At 26.3% G+C, this 21,937-nt stretch overlaps 1 protein-coding gene across 4 annotated transcripts; it reads left to right on the top strand.

Moving 5' to 3' along the window:
- Window positions 1–1,785: 1,785 nt before the first annotated feature.
- On the top strand, window positions 1,786–19,667 carry LOC130671028 (oxysterol-binding protein 1). Of its 4 annotated transcripts, none has more exons than XM_057474704.1 (11): window positions 1,786–2,056; window positions 5,912–5,977; window positions 8,273–8,478; window positions 8,884–9,134; window positions 11,072–11,264; window positions 13,908–14,197; window positions 14,258–14,493; window positions 15,770–16,046; window positions 16,146–16,537; window positions 16,905–17,125; window positions 18,396–19,667. In XM_057474704.1, the coding sequence occupies exons 1-11, from the start codon at window positions 1,929–1,931 to the stop codon at window positions 18,536–18,538; spliced, it is 2,403 nt and encodes an 800-aa protein (XP_057330687.1). In that variant the 5' UTR covers window positions 1,786–1,928; the 3' UTR covers window positions 18,539–19,667. The 4 variants fall into 4 exon arrangements, with proteins under 4 accessions (XP_057330687.1, XP_057330686.1, XP_057330688.1 ...); XM_057474703.1 differs by having other exon boundaries at window positions 8,881–9,134; XM_057474705.1 differs by lacking the exon at window positions 5,912–5,977 and having other exon boundaries at window positions 8,881–9,134.
- Window positions 19,668–21,937: the final 2,270 nt, after the last annotated feature.

Below are 21,937 nucleotides of genomic sequence, written 5' to 3'. Positions count from 1 at the left end.
TTTTTTCAGGCAGCCATAATTTTGTAAGCTTGATAGGTTTAAAAAAATGTTATTTGAATACTTGCGATTTTGGCGGGATTTTTTAAAAATTATTTTTTCAGAACTGACAATTTAAACAATTAAAGGAAACTTTTTATTTTAATTTTTTTAAATTAATTATTAAAGTAGGAATTTATTTTAATTTTTATAAATTAATTAATATTTTAATTATAATAAATACCAACTTTATTTTTTTTCAGGCGGCCATGATTTTGTAAACTTGATTGACTTAAAAAAAATTATAAGATACTTTTTTTGCAGAGCATTCAATTCTCTACGAAATATGTATTGAACTGTAAGGTGTATTAATATTTAATGAGATAAAATGTAAAAATAAAAAACTTTTTTCCCCATGTTATTTAAATGGGAAATAGAAAATTGCAATCAGGAAGTGTTTAATGTATGATCCTGAAGTTAGCAGACAATTAGCAATTTTTGAATTTTTTTTTTCAATAATTTAATTTAGAGAAAAAAACACTAAAAATATGCACATGTAGGAAATTCAAAAAATTTCAGGTGCAATTTTTTGAAATATATATTTTTGTTAATTTATCATCTTTAAAAAAACCCAAAAATTATTAGACATTGTCTAATTTCAGATGAGTGTGAATGTAACTGATAATTGTCAATTTAGAAAATTTAAAAATAAGTGGTTTAAATTTAAATCGAATGAAATTTAAAAAATGCACATTTGTAGAATTTGAAAATCAGTGTGTGCATTTCTTTCATTTTTTAATTTTTAGGTAGATTTTTTTAAAAATCTAGGTATTGTATTTGTTCTCATGGTCGATTTTTTAAGGAATTTTGTCATAACCTATCATAATTAATTGAGTAGAGTTCAAAAATACCATTCGTTAAAAAATTTATATAGATATATATATATTATTTTGATTTTATTTTCATATTTAAAAAATATTTTTATAAAAATCAATTTTTATTAATCATAGTTTATAATTAAAACTTTGTAGAGATTAAATTTTTTTTTTATTGAAAGCATTTTTTTTTTTTTTGTAAACGTTTGATTAACAAAATAGTTTTCATGTCAGTTAAAGATTTTAAATTTGACGCTCTTTTATGTTTAAGCCAAAATAAAAGTAGATGTCACTGTTATACATGCTTCTCGCACGTTCTCGTTAAATAGGTAGTTTGAATATATAACATTTCAAAAAAGGATTGGCCGGCCAACGGAAAGTTCCACAAAGACTATACGCCTGTATACAAGTCTACACAGGCGAGAGACGTCCTTGGACCCCGGTCTAGCGTACCGGGTTGAATCCCCGGTCGAGTGACTGGGGCCATGGGCGTCAAAGTACGCCTGACTTTCGCAATCCATGCCATGGTCATAATTGCGTTAAAAATTTTTTTGTAAAATTAAATTAGACAGTGGACAGTATTCGAACCCACGCTTAAAAGCACTTCAGACTTAAGATACAAGCGATTTTCGCACATGACCACAACCAACCACTGAATATCCATGCTCCTATATAAAATACAATTGAATTAACACACCCCATTGCTTAGTTAGTTACCTAACAAGATTTACTTTACCGACGGTTGAAATTCTGTTCGACGTGATGGCAGATTTAAGGTAACACATTAACTATTGATAAAAAAGGCAAATATATACCAACCGAACAAGAATGTATGACATAACTCTTTTTTTTTCGTGTGTTTTGTAAACATATATAGATATATATACATATATACATGTATGTGTATATAAACTTATATATCAATGTTGACGTTCAAAATGGCGACAGAATATAACGGATGATGTCGACGTGGATATTGTGGTCTGATTATTAACGTTAACGTGCTACCAGTTTATTATATATAAAATAATAATAAAGTAAAATAATAAAATATAACAATACTACAATTTATAAAAAATGAGTGAGCCAAAAGCACAACACGGTGCTCAAGAAATAAAGGGCTGGCTTTTCAAGTGGACAAATTATTTAAAAGGTTACCAACGGAGGTGGTTCGTCCTGTCAAATGGCCTCCTGTCATACTATAGGTATTTAAATTAACTGTCAAGAATTATTTATATTGTAATATGCTTCATCATTTCACAAATTTCTGTTATTATCATATTTTATTTTTTATGTTTACTGCATATGCTAATTATTGTGCTAAATAATATTTATTTATTTTATCATATATGACATGTCCTAACACAAGTTTCAATGACCTTCATGTTAGTAAATATATATGCTACTGTGTTTTTGCATAATATTAACACAGTAATATTAATAATAATAATAATATTATTATTTATTTTTATTATTTTAATTATATAATTATTAATGATTCTGAAGTTAGCTGACGTTTAATAGTTTTTGAATTTATGATGATAAAGGTACCGGACATCTGACAATTTTTAAAACTTTTGAATAATAAATTTAAGTGTTTATAAAATAAAAATAAAAAAATGCACGTGTAGACAATTCAAAATTCACTACATGCATTTTTTTTAAATTTAATTATTTCAATTATTTTTTTGTCATTGAAAAATTTACGTATGTCTGCTACACTTACACTCATTTTGAATTTATTTACAAATGATAAATTACAAAAATAAAAATACTTTGAAAAATTGCACCTATAGTTTTTTTCATTTTCTACATGTGCATTTTTTTTTATTTTTTTGTAATAAATTTATTCTCAAAAAAACCGAAAATTGTTAATTGTCGGTTAATTTCATAATCATAATCATATTTTTTATACAAATATTCCTCCAGGTTCTATAGGTCTCCAGTATTTATTTATTAAAAAAGCTTTCTTTACATATATTTATTATTGTTAATTATTCATATTTCAATTGTCATCGTGATAGCATTAAAAAAAAATATATATACTAGGGTGCTTTTATTTTTGCGACTATTTTTTTTTTTTCGCTCCCATTCCGAAATTTTGTTGGAAATACCCCCAAAAAAAATCCCTGAGAGTTTGAGCCCTTAATATTAATATTAAGTACTCGACCACAGCGTGTGAAGATTTCCCATTTAAAATACACGTAAATTTGGGTTTTTATTTTTTAAACTTCTATAACTCCGCGGCATTTTATGATATCATCTCACCCAAAATCGCGATTTTCTCAGAATTAAATGCTCTACAAAAGTGCCCATTGTCGCGAAGTCGTTACTATATAGGTGGGGTACTACGGACCGCTAAATTGAATTTTTTCATAGAATTCTCGTTTTTTCTCTCATTATCTCATAAATAACAAGACCTACAGAAAAAATGCAAATGACAACTTTATAGGAAATTTAATTTCCTACAAAAAAGGTCCTTAGCACCGAATCACTTAGATTGATATTTTTTGAGATATTAATTATTGAAGTTTACGCAGCATTGAATTCCCATGAAATGTCGAATCAAATCTTAGAAAATATTGATTTTTTATTTGACTAATATCTCAGAAAATATCAATCTGAGTGATTTGGTGCTAAGGACCTTTTTTGTAGAGAATTGAATTTCCTATAAAATTATTATTCACATTTTTTCTGTAGGTTTTGTTGTTGAGAGAAAAAACAAGAATCCTATGAAAAAATTCAGTTTAGCGGTCCGTACTACCCCACCTGTACGAGTTACGACTTCGCGACCATGGGCACTTTTGTAGAGCATTTAATTCTGAGAAAATCGCGACTTTGGTCGAGATGATATCATAAAATGCCGCGGAGTTATAGAAGTTTAAAAAATAAAAACCCAAGTTTACGTGTATTTTAAATGGGAAATCTTCACACGCTGTGGTCGAGTACTTAATATTAATATTAAGGGCTTAAACTCTCAGGGAATTTTTTTGGGGGTATTTCCAACAAAATTTCGGGATGGGAGCGAAAAAAAAAAAATAGTCGCAAAAATAAAAGTACCCTAATATATACATCTGGTATTTATTGTTTTTAAAGTTTTCATCCGGGCTATGCTGTATTCCACCTGGAAGATAATTGGTTGCTTATGATTAAAATCATAGTAAATGCTAATAGAATTTTTGTTTCATTAAATACTCATATCAATAACTTAATTTATCTCTGGATATTTAATTATCATTAATTAATCTTATTATTTTTAAATATCACTCCGACGTAATATTTTATTTTTAACTTATACTATTTACGTATTTTACTTTACGTTTACATTCGTTTTAATATTTTTTTGAATGTTAACTTTAAAATGTCAATGTTTTTTACATTAATATTAATTCTTTACTACTGTTACAACAGTTTGTAACTTTATATATTAATTATTTAAATATTTTTCATTTATATAGTTAGTTAATTAAATTTTCATTCTCACATTATCGATATACTAAAACAATTTTATAAATTTTAAATGGGACCTCACAAAGTTAACAAAAAGTAAATTCCAAATTTTTATTAAATTATTACATTTGTTCTGGGAAATTTATTAAAAACGTAATTGTGTTTTAAGAAAAGACAATTAGATAAAAAAAATATTATATGTATTTATTTGATAATAGTCATTATCTATTTTTTAATTAAAAAATTATGTTTATTATCAAATGTGTTACGTTTTATTACGATCCAGAAGTTAACAGACGGTTGATAATTTTCAGATGTTTTTTTTTAACGAATTGATTACAAAAAAAAAAAAAAAACAAAAACTATAAATATGCGCATGTAGAAAATTTTAAAAACTATAGGTGCAATTTTAAAAAATATTTTGTTTTTAGTATAAATAGTTTTGAAAATAATCCAAAAATTATTAGTCGGCTAACTTCAGAATCATGTTTTATTAATTTTTTAAAAAATTTGAATTGAAGAATCGATAAAATAAATTGAAACTTTTATTATTAGATGATGACAGTAGTAAAGAATTAATAAATCAAAGTATTTTGTGTGATTATTATTATTTGTAATCAGATATTTCATCACCGTATGTTTTACTAATGAAACTATAATTTATAAAACTAGAATAATTACCTGGCATTATCATTTTGTAATTGTATATGTTGTCAACTTTCCTAGTTATAAAAATTCTCAATCATTATAACAAATCAAACATTTAAATTATTAAAAATATATATTAGTATACACTGTAAAAAATTTTTGGTGTGAAAATGGTCCCCGAGGACTTTACACGGTGTCCTTGGTGTGAAATTTTTTCGGTGTGAAAGATCAAGGGGTGTACTTTTAACACGGTGTGAGTGTTATCTTTCACACCGTTCGGTGTTATTGGCTCAAAACTCATATATTGTCCGATCATATGATCTGTAGTTAAAAATGGCCCACTATCTGTTTTTAATATTAAAATTAATAACTTTCTTTAAAAATGATTAAAAAAACGTACAATTAATAACTAAAGCAACAAAAAAATATAATGTCAAATATTTTCAATTTAAAAAATTACTCATTACAAGTTAAATTGTATTCATTAATCAAATGTTAATTAATTACACATTAACAGTATTTATATATAAACATTTGCCATTGATATTTGTACGACTTTTGTAAGGTATTTTATGGTTCGAAGTTGATATAGTAACGATTATATTAACATAAGTATTTTTGTTGGATAGGATATTAATTAAAAATTAAAACTTTGAATAGAAATTTCTGTAAAATAATTTTTGATTATTATCTCGCACATGAGAACTTATTTTTATTATTTTGTTTTTCATTTTATCTATCAAAGTTTCATTTACACCATTGGTGGTGTGATCGTTCTAATCCACGGCCAAAAATTTAACACCCTAAGTCCTGTAACTTTCACACCACACCGCGGACTCTAAATTTTTTACAGTGTACCTATAAAACAAAATTTTGTTTAGCTAACAAAAAAAAAACAATAATTGATAAAAAAAAATTAGCACAAAGTGAATGTGGGCCTATTTGTTTTGTGAATTGTTTAGGGCTGAACCAAAGGGGGGGCCAAAGATATCGACGAGACGCAAGCGGAGGGCTGGCAGTGCCTCCGAGTAAGTAAAAAAAAAAAACAAAACAAAAAAAAAATAAAAAGAAAATGAAAAAAAGAAAAAACAACAAACATTTTTAAAAATAGGAAATTCTAAATTCCATTTATTACTTATTTACTGAAATAAGTTTATCAAGTCTTCCATAAATATGGTAATGGATGTTTATTCTTCAATATTCATCAGTTATTGCTTGTAAACCCTATTTTATTATTCAATATTTTTGGATTTTTTATATTACAATTATTTTTTTATCTCGCCTTTATTATTTTATTTTAATAAATTCATGGATTGTATATACTCATATATTTATTATATAAAAAAAAAAAAAAACAACAACATAATTAGAAAGAACTTTGTACGCTTATAATTAATTATTTGTCTTAAAGCCCAAATTATTTGGCGTTTGATTTAATCATTAGTTGCACAATATTACGTACATATATATTAAAATCTATAGTTATTTGAATAATTTTGGGGCTCAAGTTATTTCTATCATTTGTAAATATAAGTCTTGATATTTATTATATTTTATTATTTCATTTACGTTTGCTTAAGCCGCCAGACGTTTCACTCTTAGTTATTTTACAGTTAAAGTTAAAAATATTTTTCTTGAAATTACACTTTTTTTTTTTTACTTCAAACGTCAAACGTTTAATCATCAATTGTGTCAATATTTATGTGACAATAAATTATTATTTATAATATATAAGTATGCACACATAACATGACATCACACTTAGTTTAAAAATTTATTTTTTTTTAATATTTGTGTCGTAATTCAATTTACAACAAATTTAGTGACAGCTTAGAAAGTTTAAAGTTTATACTTTGACATTAAAAAAATTTAAACAAAAATTTTAAATAAAAAAACAAAAATCAATGACATTTAAATTGTTATAAACTGAACATAGGTATAGTCTAATAGATTATAAATATTTAATGCATGAAATTGGAACAGCACTGTACTCAAATACATTATTAACAAAGCACTAGCAGTTGTACTTCTGTGACAATTGTCTTTTTATATTTTAAAACCAGTAGTTTTTTTAAAAATATTTAACTTTTATACAGTTATTGTAAAAAATTAAATATCCATTTTATTAACAAATTCATATTTAATTTATAATACTGGTAACAAGTAAACGCATATCATCTGTAAAAAAACAATTTTTAAAAAGAGGTTGAAAAAGTGGTGACTATTATAGACTCCAAAACCTGGCACAACAACCAACTTTTTTTAAACGTTTTTTACACTTGAATATTCAAAAGGAAATCCGATGATTGACTTGTGAATACACAGGAAAAAAAATAATTTCTTGACGTAGAAAATTTTTACTCGCCCCAAGAAAATTTCCTTAAAGCGAAAAATAATTTTCTTGGGCCAAGAAATCTTTTTTTTTTTGTGTACTAGTACAATATGGTCGAGAGTATCGAGTCGAGAAAAGCTTACAGAAGAGTCTAAAATTGTTCATTTTTAATATCGAGGGCATTCTTAAATATTGCCCGCGATTTTTTAAAAACTTTCAGTGAATTAAAAAAAAATTTAACCCTTAATTGAAGAAAGGACAATTTCGCAGAGATACAAATTAGTAGTTGATATAAATTAGGAGTTGAACGAAATTTAGTAAATAAATTTCAGTAAAATCTTTACGTCAATTTTATCTTTCGAATTTTTAAATTCTATAGGCTAAAATTTATTCAACAAATTTTACTTAACTCCTAATTGATAACAACTGTAAGTAATTTTTTTAAAATTCCATATCTTGGCGGAATTGCAATTACGTTGTCCTTTTTTCAATTAATGCTTTGATTTGCACTGTCTGAGAATGGCCTTAAAATTTTTAATGACTTTCAACTGTCAATTTGAGCTTAAAAAATTTGAAATTTCGAATTATAAAATTGACGTGAAGATTTTACTAAAATTTATCTAACAAATTTCGTTCAACTCCTAATTAATAACAACAACAATTAATTAATTAAATTTTAATACGCCTTACTTTCTTCTTTGTGTTTTCAGAAGTGCAAAAATATTTTTAAAAAAGTTCGTCATTGTATCACATTTTGAACTTTACAATAGTCAACGCTTTTTGAATCTTTTTTCAAAGAATAGTGTAGATAATAAATGACTACTACATTTGAAAAAAAATTTCGATTAATAGATCATCAAAAAATACTATTTATTCCATTTGTTAAATTAATGAACAATATGCGTTAACTGTGTAACCAGTTTTCTGTGCGTTCGGTTGTAACTTGAACGAGTAGCATAGAGAAACTCGTGTTTTCATATGATTTGTTTAGAAATCCAGCCGAAATGGCTCACACATGCAGAGGGGCTATATCACTTCATGGGGCCTTAATTCATACTGTGGATGCATGTACTTTCGTTGTAAGCAACGGTGGTACCCAAACATTTCACATAAAAGCAGCAACTGAAGTGGAACGACAGCAATGGGTTACTGCTTTAGAATTAGCTAAAGCCAAAGCAATACAAGCCATGGAGTCAGGTTTGATAATTGAATATTTTAATTTTTTAAATAAATAAAATAAAAGACACGTTGTCAAATAAAATTCGAAAAAATACGCTGTTAAAAATTTATTTTATATTCAAGGATAATTGTCATGAAAATTTATAAATCAGAGGTGTGCGATCGTGTTCGATTTGAATAATTCGGACCTTTTCGAATTATCCTAAAAAATGGAATTATTTGAATTATTTGTAACTTTTAAAATTACGCGATTCAAATCCAGAAAATTTTGGTCAACTTTCAAACATTCATTTAAAAAGAAAAATTTTTAACAGTATAAATAAAATAGAAATAATAATTAAAGTCCATAAATAAATGTATAAATTAGTACTTAGCGGAGAAGGACAAATCTCACTTCATGAGAGCATCGCTTCGTTTCAGAAGAAGAGGAGGAAGAGTACCAAGACAATGACAGCCACAAAGGAGAGAGCACATCAATAATAAAGGACCTGACTGAACGTTTGAAAGATTTACAAACTTGCTATGAATTGATATCAAAACGTGGGACCATGCTGACGCGGTCTCTTGTGGATCTAGAGTCGCTTGAATCGGCTAGTCCGGATACTGCTGCTAAAATAAAAACTGTCAGTGAACGTGCTACTTTGTTTCGTATTGCTGCAAATGCTATGATCAGTGTAAGTTTTTGTTATTTATTATTATTATTATTATTATTAGGAAAGACGAGGTATGGTTGTCTTACGGGCTGGTTGTCACAGCGGTCATTTGTGGCGATTGGTTCATCAATCGGCATCGAAAAATCACGAAAGCTTCACCTCCCTTTCAATGCCGATCAATGTTCGTATTTTGTTCGATGTCATCTGTTAATTTATGGTGGCCACATTTCTGGAAAACCTGAAAATGTCAGGAAATTATAAATATACTAGAAAAATCAGGGAAAAAACAGGGAATTTCGTCACAAGTCTGGAAAAATTTTTACTTTCTTTTTTTTGACTGAAAAAATCCGATAAATTTTTTTTCTGTCAAAACTGTTTAAAAAGTGGCGCGGCGCGAATGCGATTTTAATACCATTTTGAAAAAGAATTAGTAGAAATTGATTCCAATAGCGAAAAAATGAAGCAGTTGGAATTAAAAAGGCTGTTAGTAAAAAAAAGTCTTAGTAAAAACCAATCGTCAGGATCTTCAAGTTATTAACATGCATATTGACAAGTTAAAAAACCAAAAACATTTAAAGTATACATAAGTATTGAACTAATAAGTTTCACTATATTTATTATTCGCGTACTTGATTAATATTTTATTAATATTCTATAAAACGTTTTTATTTATGAAATTCATTCTAGTGAAAATGAAAAATTTATTTATATTTTATTATAGAGTCAGTTATATAAAATCATAGATTTAAAATAAAAAGTCGGTCTGTCAGTTGACCCTGCGGGCCAGCCCCAAAACTTCCCGCTGTTTTCGAGCTCGTTGAGCTCGAAAACATTATTGTGAATACATTTTCGAGCTATTCGAGCTCGCAAATACTTTTGTATGCCATTGTTTTGTAAAAAACCATTTTTTAGCATTTCCTTCTCCCACGATATCTCGCGAACGAATTAACCGATTTTGATGGTTGAGGTGGCAATCGACGCGTTTTATCAAGTTCTGAAGCTGATCAAATTTTTAAATTGATTTATTTAGCCGTTTTTGAGAAATTTCAAAAAAACCAAGGAAAAAATTTTTTTTGAATTCTTTCGTCAACGGTTTCTCTTGAACGAATGAACCGATTTTGATGGTTGAGGTGGCATTCGATGCGGCTTATAGAGTTTTAGAGCTGATTAGATTTTGGAATCAATCCATCGAGCAAATCAAAAGTTATCCAAATAAAACATTTTCGAAAAAATTTTATTTTTGAAATATCTCTGAACGCACCCTACCGATTAAGTTCAAATTTTTACGGCTTCAAGACATTAACAAGCCGCGTCGAATGACACCTCAACGATCAAAATCGGTTCATCCGTTCAAGAGTTATGAATATTTACATACATACATACGTACGTACACACATACATACACTCGGACATCATCGTGAAATTAGTCAGGATAGCTTCCTAGGACCTCGAAACGTCGACATCTGATGGAAATTGAATTTTCGTAAATCGGACCGAAACCAATAACTTCCCGAATTTTTGAAAATTTACAATTTTCTTAGCGGGAAGTTAAAAATAAAAAATTATTCATTTAATAAATAAAAAAAATCCATGAACATTGACAAATAATAAAATAAAGTTTCATTTGACGACAATGATTGATTATTTATTGAACTGACTTATACCATTTTATTTTGAATTAAATAAATATTTCCAATGATTTAATATTACTACATATGCTCAGGGAATTTTTAAATTATTTGACTAGAATATCCGGAAAAGTCAGGGAATTTCAGTTTCAATAATCTGTTACTGTGTGACTGCTGTGACATCCAATCCCTGAGCCAACCATACCCGGTCTCCCCTACTAATTTAAATACTGTACCGAATAACTGATAAATAAAAAATTATTTTTTAAAATAAACATCGACCGATGCTGCAGCTACTGGCATATGATAATATATTTAAAAATTATACAGACGAGTAGTGATTACCTCCAATTGGCCCAACAACAAGAACCGAAATGGAAAAAAATGCTTCAACATGAACGAGATCAAAAGGTACGAATTGAAAAAATGGTTGAACAACTAGCACGACAACATTCTCATCTAGAAGAGGCTGCACAACATGCTTTACCACCAGGAATGCCTGCAGGGAATCATCGTTCTACACGTAATGTTAATTATCCACAATATTTACAATTCAATACAAACTATTCATCAAATCTTACGATTTAAAATCCAGTCATTTAAATTTTCGCGCTAACGCGTCAGCATTTTCAATCCGCGAAACAACATGAGATCGCACATTTAAGATTACATGGAGGGGATTACACTTTCATCCATCTAATTTATTTTATCATTGAGATTTTAATCTTGTTAATGATACATAACAAATTATTTATGTTTAATTTTTCTCTGCTTCTGTCATTGGTTTACTTTTTTGTACTTTAATACTGACCCCGGGACTACATACTTACGTTACGTCTTACCCATATTGTTATTATTATTATTATTATTACATGTATGTAATATATAGTCATATATATGTCGAGACTGAATAAACCAATCACAGAAGTGAACCGAAGTAAGTAAAGATAAATCTGACTCGAGCTAACTATTTGTTTAGTCACTTTTTTTTGGTTATCTTGTAAAAAGTTTTAATAAAAAAAATAAAACGTTTCGTATACAAAAAAATTTTGATAGATTTGATAAATATATAATGGTTCAGTAGATTAGATTTCAATTACACTAGTATTCAAGTACATTTTTTATAAGAGGTGATTAAGCAAATAGTTATGATTGATTAAATTATATCTTATGAATAACCTATATAATTTTTTATTGGTAGGAAACAAAATGTCTGAGTTATTATTATTACTATTATTATTATTATTATTATTATTATTATTATTATTATTATTATTATTATTATTATTATTATTATTATTATTATTATTTGAAATTTTTTATGATGATACTGAAATTAGCCACGAGTGTGAATGTATCAGACATCAGACAAATTTAAAACTATTAATAAATAGAATAAATTATTTTAAAAATAATATTTATAAAAAATTCACTTATAATTTTCAAAATTTTTTAAATGAGCATTTTTTAAAAATTTTATTTTATTAATTATTTACTGTATTTATTAATAATTTTAAACTTGTCTGATGTCTGCTACATTCACACTCATAATTAGCCGAAGTCTAATAATTTTTGGGTTTTTTTTCGAAATAATAAATTATAAAAAAAACTTATTTTAAAAAATTTCACTTGAAGTTTTTTAAATTTTCTACAGGTGCATATTTTTATTTTTACAATTGATCTGTTGAAAAAACCAAATCCGAAAATTTTTAATTGTTTACTAACTTGTGAATCATAAATTAATTGACGTCTAATAATTTTTGAATTTTTTTAAAAACGATAAATTAAAAAAACAAAAAATATTAAAAAAAATTTAACTTATAGGTTTTTTAATTTTCTACGTGTGCATATTTTTAGTTTTTTTTTTGTAAATTAAATTTATAAAAAAAGTTCGAAAATTGTTAATTGTCTGCTAACTTCAGGATCACGTAACTGACAAATGAGTGTCAATGTAGCAGACATCAGACAAATTTAAAATTATAAATAAATACAGTAAATAATTTTTAAAAAATATTTATAAAAAATGCACTTGTTAATTTGAAAATTTTTTAAATACGAATTTTTTTAAATTTAATTTTATTAATTATTTACTCGATTTATTTATAATTTTAAATTTGTCTGATGTCTGCTACATTTACACTCATAACTGACAAGTGTCAATTTTAAAAATTTTAGAATAAAACAATAAAATTTAAGTGGAATCAAAATTTAAACATGCGTATTTAGATCAATAAAAAATCAGTACGCACATTTTTGAAAATTTTACTATTTTAATTAATTAATTTATTTACTTAAAGTTCATAAATTTTCTCATATCTGCTACATTCACACTCATCAATTTTTGAATTCTTTTTTCAACAAATCAATGACAAAAAAAAAAAACTAAAAATATGCACACGTAGAAAATTTAATAAACCATAAGTGCAATTTTTTCAAATATTTTTTTTTTTTTATAATTTATCGTTTTGAAAAAAATCATAAAATTATGAGACCTCGGTTAACTTGAGTACCTCATTTTCTATGAATGTGAATGTAGCAAACCAGCCAAATTTCAAATTACAAATAAACAAATTAAATAATTAAAAATATAAAAATTAAAAAAATGCACATACTCATTTTTTAATTCTATAAATGCGTATTTTTAAAATTTTATTAGATTTTCATTTAATTCACTTATTTAAAAAAATTTTAAATTTACAATTGTCAGCTACATTAACACTCACATTTACTTATATTTTATTTATTTATTTATTTGAAAATTTATAAAATTTCCACTTGTCAGTTACATTCACTCATAATTTTTTTTATTACTAAAAAAAATTTAATTAAATATCATTAACTTGATGTTTTTATAAAACAATAGAATTTTATTTCATGCTTATCATTTATTATTTATTTACATTCTATATTTAGTAATGAAATTTAAAGTGGCAATATTTAATTACAATTAAAAAATAACTTAAAATTTAATTATACAAATAAGTATATAAATACTTGCATGGCAATCTGACTTTTTTTTCAAATAGATGACGTGTATGTTAACCCAGATGTAATTTATTATTTAATGATTTAAGGTTACAATGACATTTTATTTAAATTTATAAAAATATCAGTTGAGTTGTTTTTTAATTTTAAAAATAAACAATTGTTTATTTATTTTAAATAGATTCTGTAGCAAATACTTCACCATCGGAGGACGACGAAGACAACGTTGAGTTTTATGATGCCGAAGAGTCTGATACATTCACGTTAGCTATTCCTGGCAGTACAACGGGTAATTCACTATCACGTGAACGAGTCAGAAACGATTCACAAGGGAGTGATGATGGATCTAGTTCTGAAGGGGATCCAGCACCAATGTCTAACAACGATCCATCCAGAGCAGACACGTTTCTTATCGTGACCGATTCTTCAGCGTCGCCTCAAACATCCAGAACCGCTACCGATCTGGACAATGTAAATATTTATTTAATCGTTCATTATTTAATCAGTAATTGAATTTTTTTTTATCGTTAGTCGGCCTGGAAAAATGATACCGATGGAAATAATACCGGGATGACAACTGTAAGGAAACGAGAGCGAAGAACTCGAGTACCAGAAAAACCAAATTATCCATTAAATTTATGGAGTATTATGAAAAATTGTATTGGCAAGGAGTTGTCGAAAATTCCAATGCCTGTTAATTTTTCTGAGCCTCTTAGTATGTTGCAACGTTTGACTGAAGATTATGAATACGCCGATATACTCGACAGGTATTTTTTATAAATTTTTTAAATGTAAAATAAAAGACCTAATAATAAATATTAACCATAGCATACTTCATATAGTATCAATAATTGACATTTCTATCTTACTTTAAAGACATACTCTCACAGCCCCCCCCCCCCACTTTTTAAAAATATTTAATAACTTTGAACTGTCATAAGCGTATTCCAATTTTATCAATTAATTAAAAAAGAATGAAAGCATTAATTGAAAAAAGGACAACGTAGTCGCAATTTCGCTGAGATAATAATTTTCGAAAAATTACTTACAGTTGATATCACTTGGGAGTTAAACAAAATTTGTTGAATAAATTACAGTAAAATCTTCATGTCAGTTTTATAATTCGAATTTCTAAACTTTGCAAGCTAAAATTTATTCAAAAAATTTCGTTTACCTCCTAATTGATGACAGCTGTAAGAAATTTTTTTTAAATTCTATAAATCGGCGAATCGAGGTTTTAATTTTTTTTTAATCACTTGATAAAATTTTAATACGCTGATGACATTTGAAAATCATTGAATATTTTTGAAAAGTGGGGGGGGGGGGCACTGTCTGAGAATGCCCTTAAAGGTATTTTCGGGCAGTGTCCCCTCTCACTTTTTGAAAATATTCAATTACCTTGAACTGTCATAACCGTATTAAAATTTTATTGATTAATTAAAAATGAATTAAAGCCTTAATTGAAAAAAAGACATCTTTGCTGAGATATAGATTTTAAAAAAAAATTACTTGCAGTCGTTATCAATTAGGAGTTAATTGAAATTTGTTGAATAATTTTAAGCCTACAAAGTTTGAAAATTCGAATCACAAAATTGATATAAAAATTTTACTGAAACTTACTTACCAAATTTCGTTCGACTCCCAATTGACTTATACTTGAAAACAAAATTACGAAGTTGTTATCAACTAGGAGTCAAACGAAATTTGTTAAATAAATTTCAGTGAAATTTTCATGTCAATATTATAATTTGAAATGTCAAATTTTGTCGGCTAAAATTTATTTACCGAATTTCGTTCAACTCCTGATTAATAACAACAGTAAGTTTTTTTTTTTAATTTTCATCGGCGAAATTGCAATTAAAGTCATCGAATATTTTCAAAAAGTTGGAGGTATTGTCTAAGAATGCGCTTAAAAATATTTTAGTACGATATCGTACATATCAATTTGATTAATTTATATATTATTATATTTAACACAATGAATTATTGTAATAATTATTACTATTTATTTATTTATTTATGTTTTATTTTTTTTGTTAATAGAGCCGCTGAATGTACTGACAGTTGTGAACAAATGGCATACGTGGCAGCTTTCACAGTTTCCAGTTACTCAACAACCGCAGCTAGAACTGGAAAACCGTTTAATCCTCTTTTAGGTGAAACATACGAATGTGATCGAACTGACGATCTTGGATGGCGAGCAATATCGGAACAAGTGTCGCATCATCCTCCAATGGTTGCTCAATTTTGTGAAGGTCGAGCGTGGCGATGTTGGCAGGAATTTACTATGGCTTCAAAATTCCGCGGTAAATATCTTCAAGTAAGTAAACCAAATTAAATAATCTTATATATTTAAAATGTATATCACCGTGATAATAATAAATATAATAAATTTATGATAATTATTTTTAAAAAATAGGTAATTCCTTTGGGTACTGCACATTTAGAGTTTGATAAAAAAATAAATGACAAATCTAATCACTATACGTGGCGAAAAGTAACGACTACTGTACACAATATTATTGTTGGTAAACTATGGGTAGATCAAAGTGGTGACATGGATATAATTAATCATACTGATGGTACTAAATGTCACCTCAAGTACATTCCGTACTCATATTTTTCGCGTGATAGTCAACGAAAAGTAAAAGGAGTTGTTATGAATGCTGACAAAGAAGTTAAATGGGTTGTCCAGGGTACTTGGGACGCTAAAATTGAAATAGCACCCGTTATTAGTACTTCCGGTACTCCCGATAATCCAGTATATAAAACAGGCCCATATACTCTTGCTTGGAAACGAAATATGCCTTCGTAAGTTTTATTTTATTATTATTTTTTAAACTTCCCGCTAAAAAAATTTGAAATTTAAAAAAAGGCCATTCGGCAGCCAAATGGAAGTTAATTTCTCGTAATATATTTATTATTAAACCGCAAAAAATTTTAATAATAGTAAGCGCTATTAAAAATTCATGATATAAAGTTTGAATCATAATATTTTAAATAAATTAATAATATAAAAAAAAAATGAAATGAAATAAATGATTGAAAATAAAATGAGAAATTGAGGTGTGCACTTTTTGGAGCCTCACGTCTATATATTTAGTTATTTAATTTATTTGTATGTTAATTCTTATATATAAATAGTAATTATGGAATTAATGTTATATTATTATTACAGAGAAGATTGCGAAAAATACTATTCATTTACTGAATTAGCGTGTCAACTAAATGAACCTGAGGAAGGTGTAGCACCAACAGATTCGCGAATAAGACCCGATCAAAGGTTAATGGAAAATGGGTTATGGGATGAAGCGAATAAAGAAAAGTTACGACTTGAAGAAAAACAAAGAGCAGTAAGACGTGCTCGTGAGAGTGAGGCTGAAAAAGCTGCTGCTCAAGGTAACATATTATTGAGAATTAAAATTGTTTCATGGGTATTAGGATAATAAATAAGGTACCCGTGGGTAATAAGGCCTAAGTGACAGAAATTATATTTAAAATAACCGCCTCCACTAAAGGCTACTCTAGTAGAAGCACAGTTTGCTTTCGCAAAAGTTTACTTACAAAAGTTTCCTTGAATTTTTCGTCAAATTTCCGTCAACTTCGGACTTTTCCATTTTTGACGACAATTTATATACAACTCGCTATACAATTTGACGTAAATTTACTACCCGAATTAGAATGCAAATTCACTTCAAAAGTTGAATAGAAAAAATTTTTCGTCAATTTTCAGGCAAAATTTTACATTAATTTAAGTAAGAATGAACATTACCGATTTTTTTTTTCTAGTAAAAAGTTATCTCTAAATTGAGCAAAAATTAACCGTAAATTTTTCTTTCCAACTTTTGCTGTCAAATTGTCTGCAAATTCGAGCAGAAAATTTCAGGCAATTTCAATGTCAGATTACTTTCAATTTCAAGCCAAAGTGGCTATAAGAGAGCGTTTTGCATAGAGATGTTACGACAAGTTTATAGACTTCCGATACCCCGTTCCCTGTCTTCTATATTTCATCATCCGTCATATGCTGTCATAGCGCATAAGAAATTATAAAAAGCAATCTAGTCTTCTGACTTTTAAAAAGTGTTGTTGCTAAATTTAAGTGATGATTTATCTCTATTACCAATTTTATTAAGTATAGTTTAACTATTACAGTTTATTTAACCCGTAGGCCTTATTACCCTACCGTAGTAAAATAAGGCCTATTCGTATGGTTTTTGTAAAAGTTTAATTTTTTGTTTGTTTATGGTAAAAATTACCATTACTTCATTATATTTTTATTTATTATTTTTCCTTCACTGTACAACATACTAGTTTTTTACAGAATATATCATTATAAATCCCTTGCTTGTTAATTTCCTAAGCTCATTATTCCTTGTACCTAATTTGTGCGGCTGTAGCCCAACTTGTGCTTATAGTCTACTGTATCATTACGGTGATGACCCACTACCTCCCTCCATTACTTCATTATATTTTATGGCTGAGGTATTGAAATAAAAATGAATGATAAATTTCGATAATTAAATGCAATATTTTCGATTCTATTCAAAATCTCCTTTAGCTAGGCCTTATTTTACGCTTAATTTCTATGTCTGACAATCAAATTATGTATTTTTAAAAGTTTATAAAAATGTATATATATAAATATATTAATATACATCATATATTTTAGGATTGCCATATAGAGGATATGAACCCGTTTGGTTTTCAAAACAAGAAGACAAGATTACGGGTAGCCTATGTCATACTTACGACCATGAATATTGGGAATGTAAAAATAAAGGCGACTGGTCACGATGTCCAAATATATTTTAAATTATTATTATTATTATTATAAATAATAATAATAATTAATTATCTATGGTTATGTACTTGCGATGAAACTTCCAAGGGTTATATTAAATAAAAGTTATTTTAGAGATGAAAATAAATAATATTTGGCAAGTATTTAAAATAATAATTAGCTTACTTTGTTATCAATCAAATTTTATTCATCTATTGACATTATTACTATCTAATCAATCAATGGTAAATTTAAGACATTATAATTTTTTTTTTTTAAATTTTATTTTTTGTTTTTAAAATTTATGTATAATAATTAAAGTAATCTGCCATTAATCGAAGAATTAATGATTTAATGTAATTGAGTAACTGGTTAAGTGAGCAAGTGGCTATAAAAATGTATGAGTGAGTGAGGTAAATAGATGAGGAAAAACGAATTAAGTGAATAAAATACAATATACGAACTTCCAAAATATTCATTTAATAAAACTCTTAAGTCCATTCTCAGACAGTGCCCGCGTCTTTTTAAAAATTTTCAATTAACTGTCATAACCGTTTCAAAATTTTATCAATTAATTGAAAAAAAATCAAAGCGTTAATTGAAAAAAGAAAAATTTCAAGATTTTTTTTTAAATTACTAACAGTTGATATCAATTGGGAGTTAAATGAAATTTGGAAAATAAATTTTAGTTAAATTTTTATGTCAGTTTTATAATTCGAATTTTCAAATTTTTTAGGATAAAATTTATTTATCAAATTTCGTTTGTCTCCTAATTGATGACAACTGTAAGTAATTTTTTAAAATTCTATATCTCTGCGAAATTGTCTTTTTTTAAATTAATGTTTTAATTTTTTTTGTAATTATGACAGTCCCCACTTTTAAAAAATTTTCAATAACTTTCAACTTTTATAACAGTATTAAAGTTTTATCAATTAATTAACATATAATTAAAACGTTAATTGAAAAAAAATACAATTTCACCGAGATATAGAATTTCAAAAAAATTACTTGCAGTTGTCATCAATTAGAAGTTAAATGAAATTTGTTGAGTAAATTTAAGTCTATAAAATTTGAAAATTCTAATTATAAAATTGTCATAAAAATTTTACTAAAATATTTCCAAACTACGTTCGATTTTGTAAGAATTTTTTTTTTTTTAAATCTTAATCTCAGCGAATTGTCCTTTTTTCAATTGCTTTAATTTTATTTCATTTAATTGATAAAATTTTGATACGCTTTTAAAAGTTGAGTCATTTAAAATTTAAAAAAAGTGGACACTGTCTAAAAATTCCCTTAATTAATATAATTTAAATACTCTGATGAAAGTTGAAAGTCATGTATCTGATTATCGGAACGTTTTTCGCGCAACGAAAATTAAAAAAAATTTATGTAATTCGACTTAAGGGGTAATTAGGGACGGCCTGCAATTTTCGGCTGATTTGCAAAATATTTTAGAAATTAAAATCCAGTATATTTTTTATTTTCGCCCAACAAAAAACGTTCCGATCTTCAGGTCCATTGAAAGTTATAGAATATTTTTAAAAAGTGGCGGGCACTGTCTGAGAATGCCCTTAAAAAATATGTACACGACATTATTTAGACATTGTATAATATATATTTGCCTACATATATCATTGATTGATATATTTATATGCACGACAAAAAAAGTAAGACCTAATTATAAACCAGTGTTTGTGCATATCAATAAATGAAATAAAATAATATGATATAATATTAATGTATATTATTATATATTGTTAATAGGCAAATTAATTGTATTGCGTTTGATTTATTCACTTTGTTTATTCAATTAGTAATATATATATATATTTATAAAAATACTCGCTTATTACAAAAACTAAAAACTCCGAGTCTCAGAAAGTAAAGTCGAAAAATCGTTTTATGTTTTATTATATACAATGATAATTATTATTATTATTTAATTAATGAATTGTATAATAATTTAATAATTCGTTACCGATATAAATAATATATATTATCTGTACACAATATAAATAAAAAAACAAATAATGAATAATTAAAAGAAAATAATTTATGTAGAAAAAGTATTGTCTAAGAAAATAAATATTCACAATTTAAATCATGATGCTTTTGTAGAATATTCAATTAATGCAAATTTATTAATTTTATTGTATTCAGCTTAAGTTTAAAAGATAACTAAATACGGCGTAATTAAAAATTTGTATTTTATGTTATAAAATTAATAATTAAAGCACAATTATTAAATCAGTAATTAAATTTAAATTTTTAAAAAAATTATCTGATGAACATAAAAATGTTAAGTAGCAAAAAGGGTAAAAATATTTTACAGTCTCAATTAATTCATCATAAGTGCCTATGGTTTTCAGATGGATAAATATTAAAATAAATAGAGAATGGTAATCAATAATATATAAATTTTTAAAATTACCCATAATGCAAAATATTTAGATAGATCATTAAAGAATAGTTTTTTTTGTTATTAAATAATTTATGTTGATATTTACATGATTATTTAATTTTTAAATGTGTGAAGAATAAAAACGAGCGAAAATATAAAATTTATAAAAAAAAAACCGACAATTGTTATGATTTTTTTTTATATAGAATGACATTGATTTAAAGAAAATATATAAAAATCAAAATTAATAAGTTTATTTTAATTGTGTTGTTTAATTATTCAAATTATCATTGTCCTGAAAAAATAATTTTTTAAAAATCCCTGTCAAAATCGTAAGTATTTAAATTAATTTTTTTAAACTAATCAAGTTTTCAAACTTGTGGCTGCGCAAATAATTAAACAAAAATAAAAAAGTTTATTTTAATTGTTTTATTTAATTATTAAAATTATCACTATCCTAAAAAAAACAATTTTTTAAAATTCCCGCCAAAATCTTAAGAAAGAAGCTATAGTTTTTTCCTCCCCTCCGATCGTTGGTTTCCTTACTTCGAGCTATTTTATTTTACTCAATTTTTCGTTTATTACTCGCCATCTATTTGCGATATGACGAAACTTTTCCACCCACTGTTTCATCGTATTTTTAGAGTCGATAATTCAGGAATTTTATTGCATAGAGATTTTAATGCATAGAGTTGTTCCCTGAACTAGAAATTGGCGCGCTGTTTAAAAATAAATTTAAATTATACTTGTGTTATTTCGCAAATAAAAATTATAAATCGATAGAGTTATTAAAATTTTAAATTGCTATTTAATGACAGCTGCTGGAAATTTTCATATTTTATTTTTATTTATGTCCAAATTTATCATAATTTATTGAATAAAAATTTAATCATGGTGACAACAGATTTTTGAAACTGAAATTCTCTGAATTTTCCAGGTATTCCAGTCAAATAATTGAAAAATTTCCTGACCATATGTAGTTATATTAAATCATTGGAGATATTTATTTAATTCAAAATAAAATGGTATA

The sequence above is a fragment of the Microplitis mediator genome, chromosome 7 (genome assembly GCF_029852145.1).
Source record: "Microplitis mediator isolate UGA2020A chromosome 7, iyMicMedi2.1, whole genome shotgun sequence".
NCBI classification, from domain to species: Eukaryota; Metazoa; Arthropoda; class Insecta; order Hymenoptera; family Braconidae; genus Microplitis; species Microplitis mediator.
Note: the sequence above shows the minus strand (reverse complement) of the source record. Positions and strands in the feature narration are given on the sequence as shown.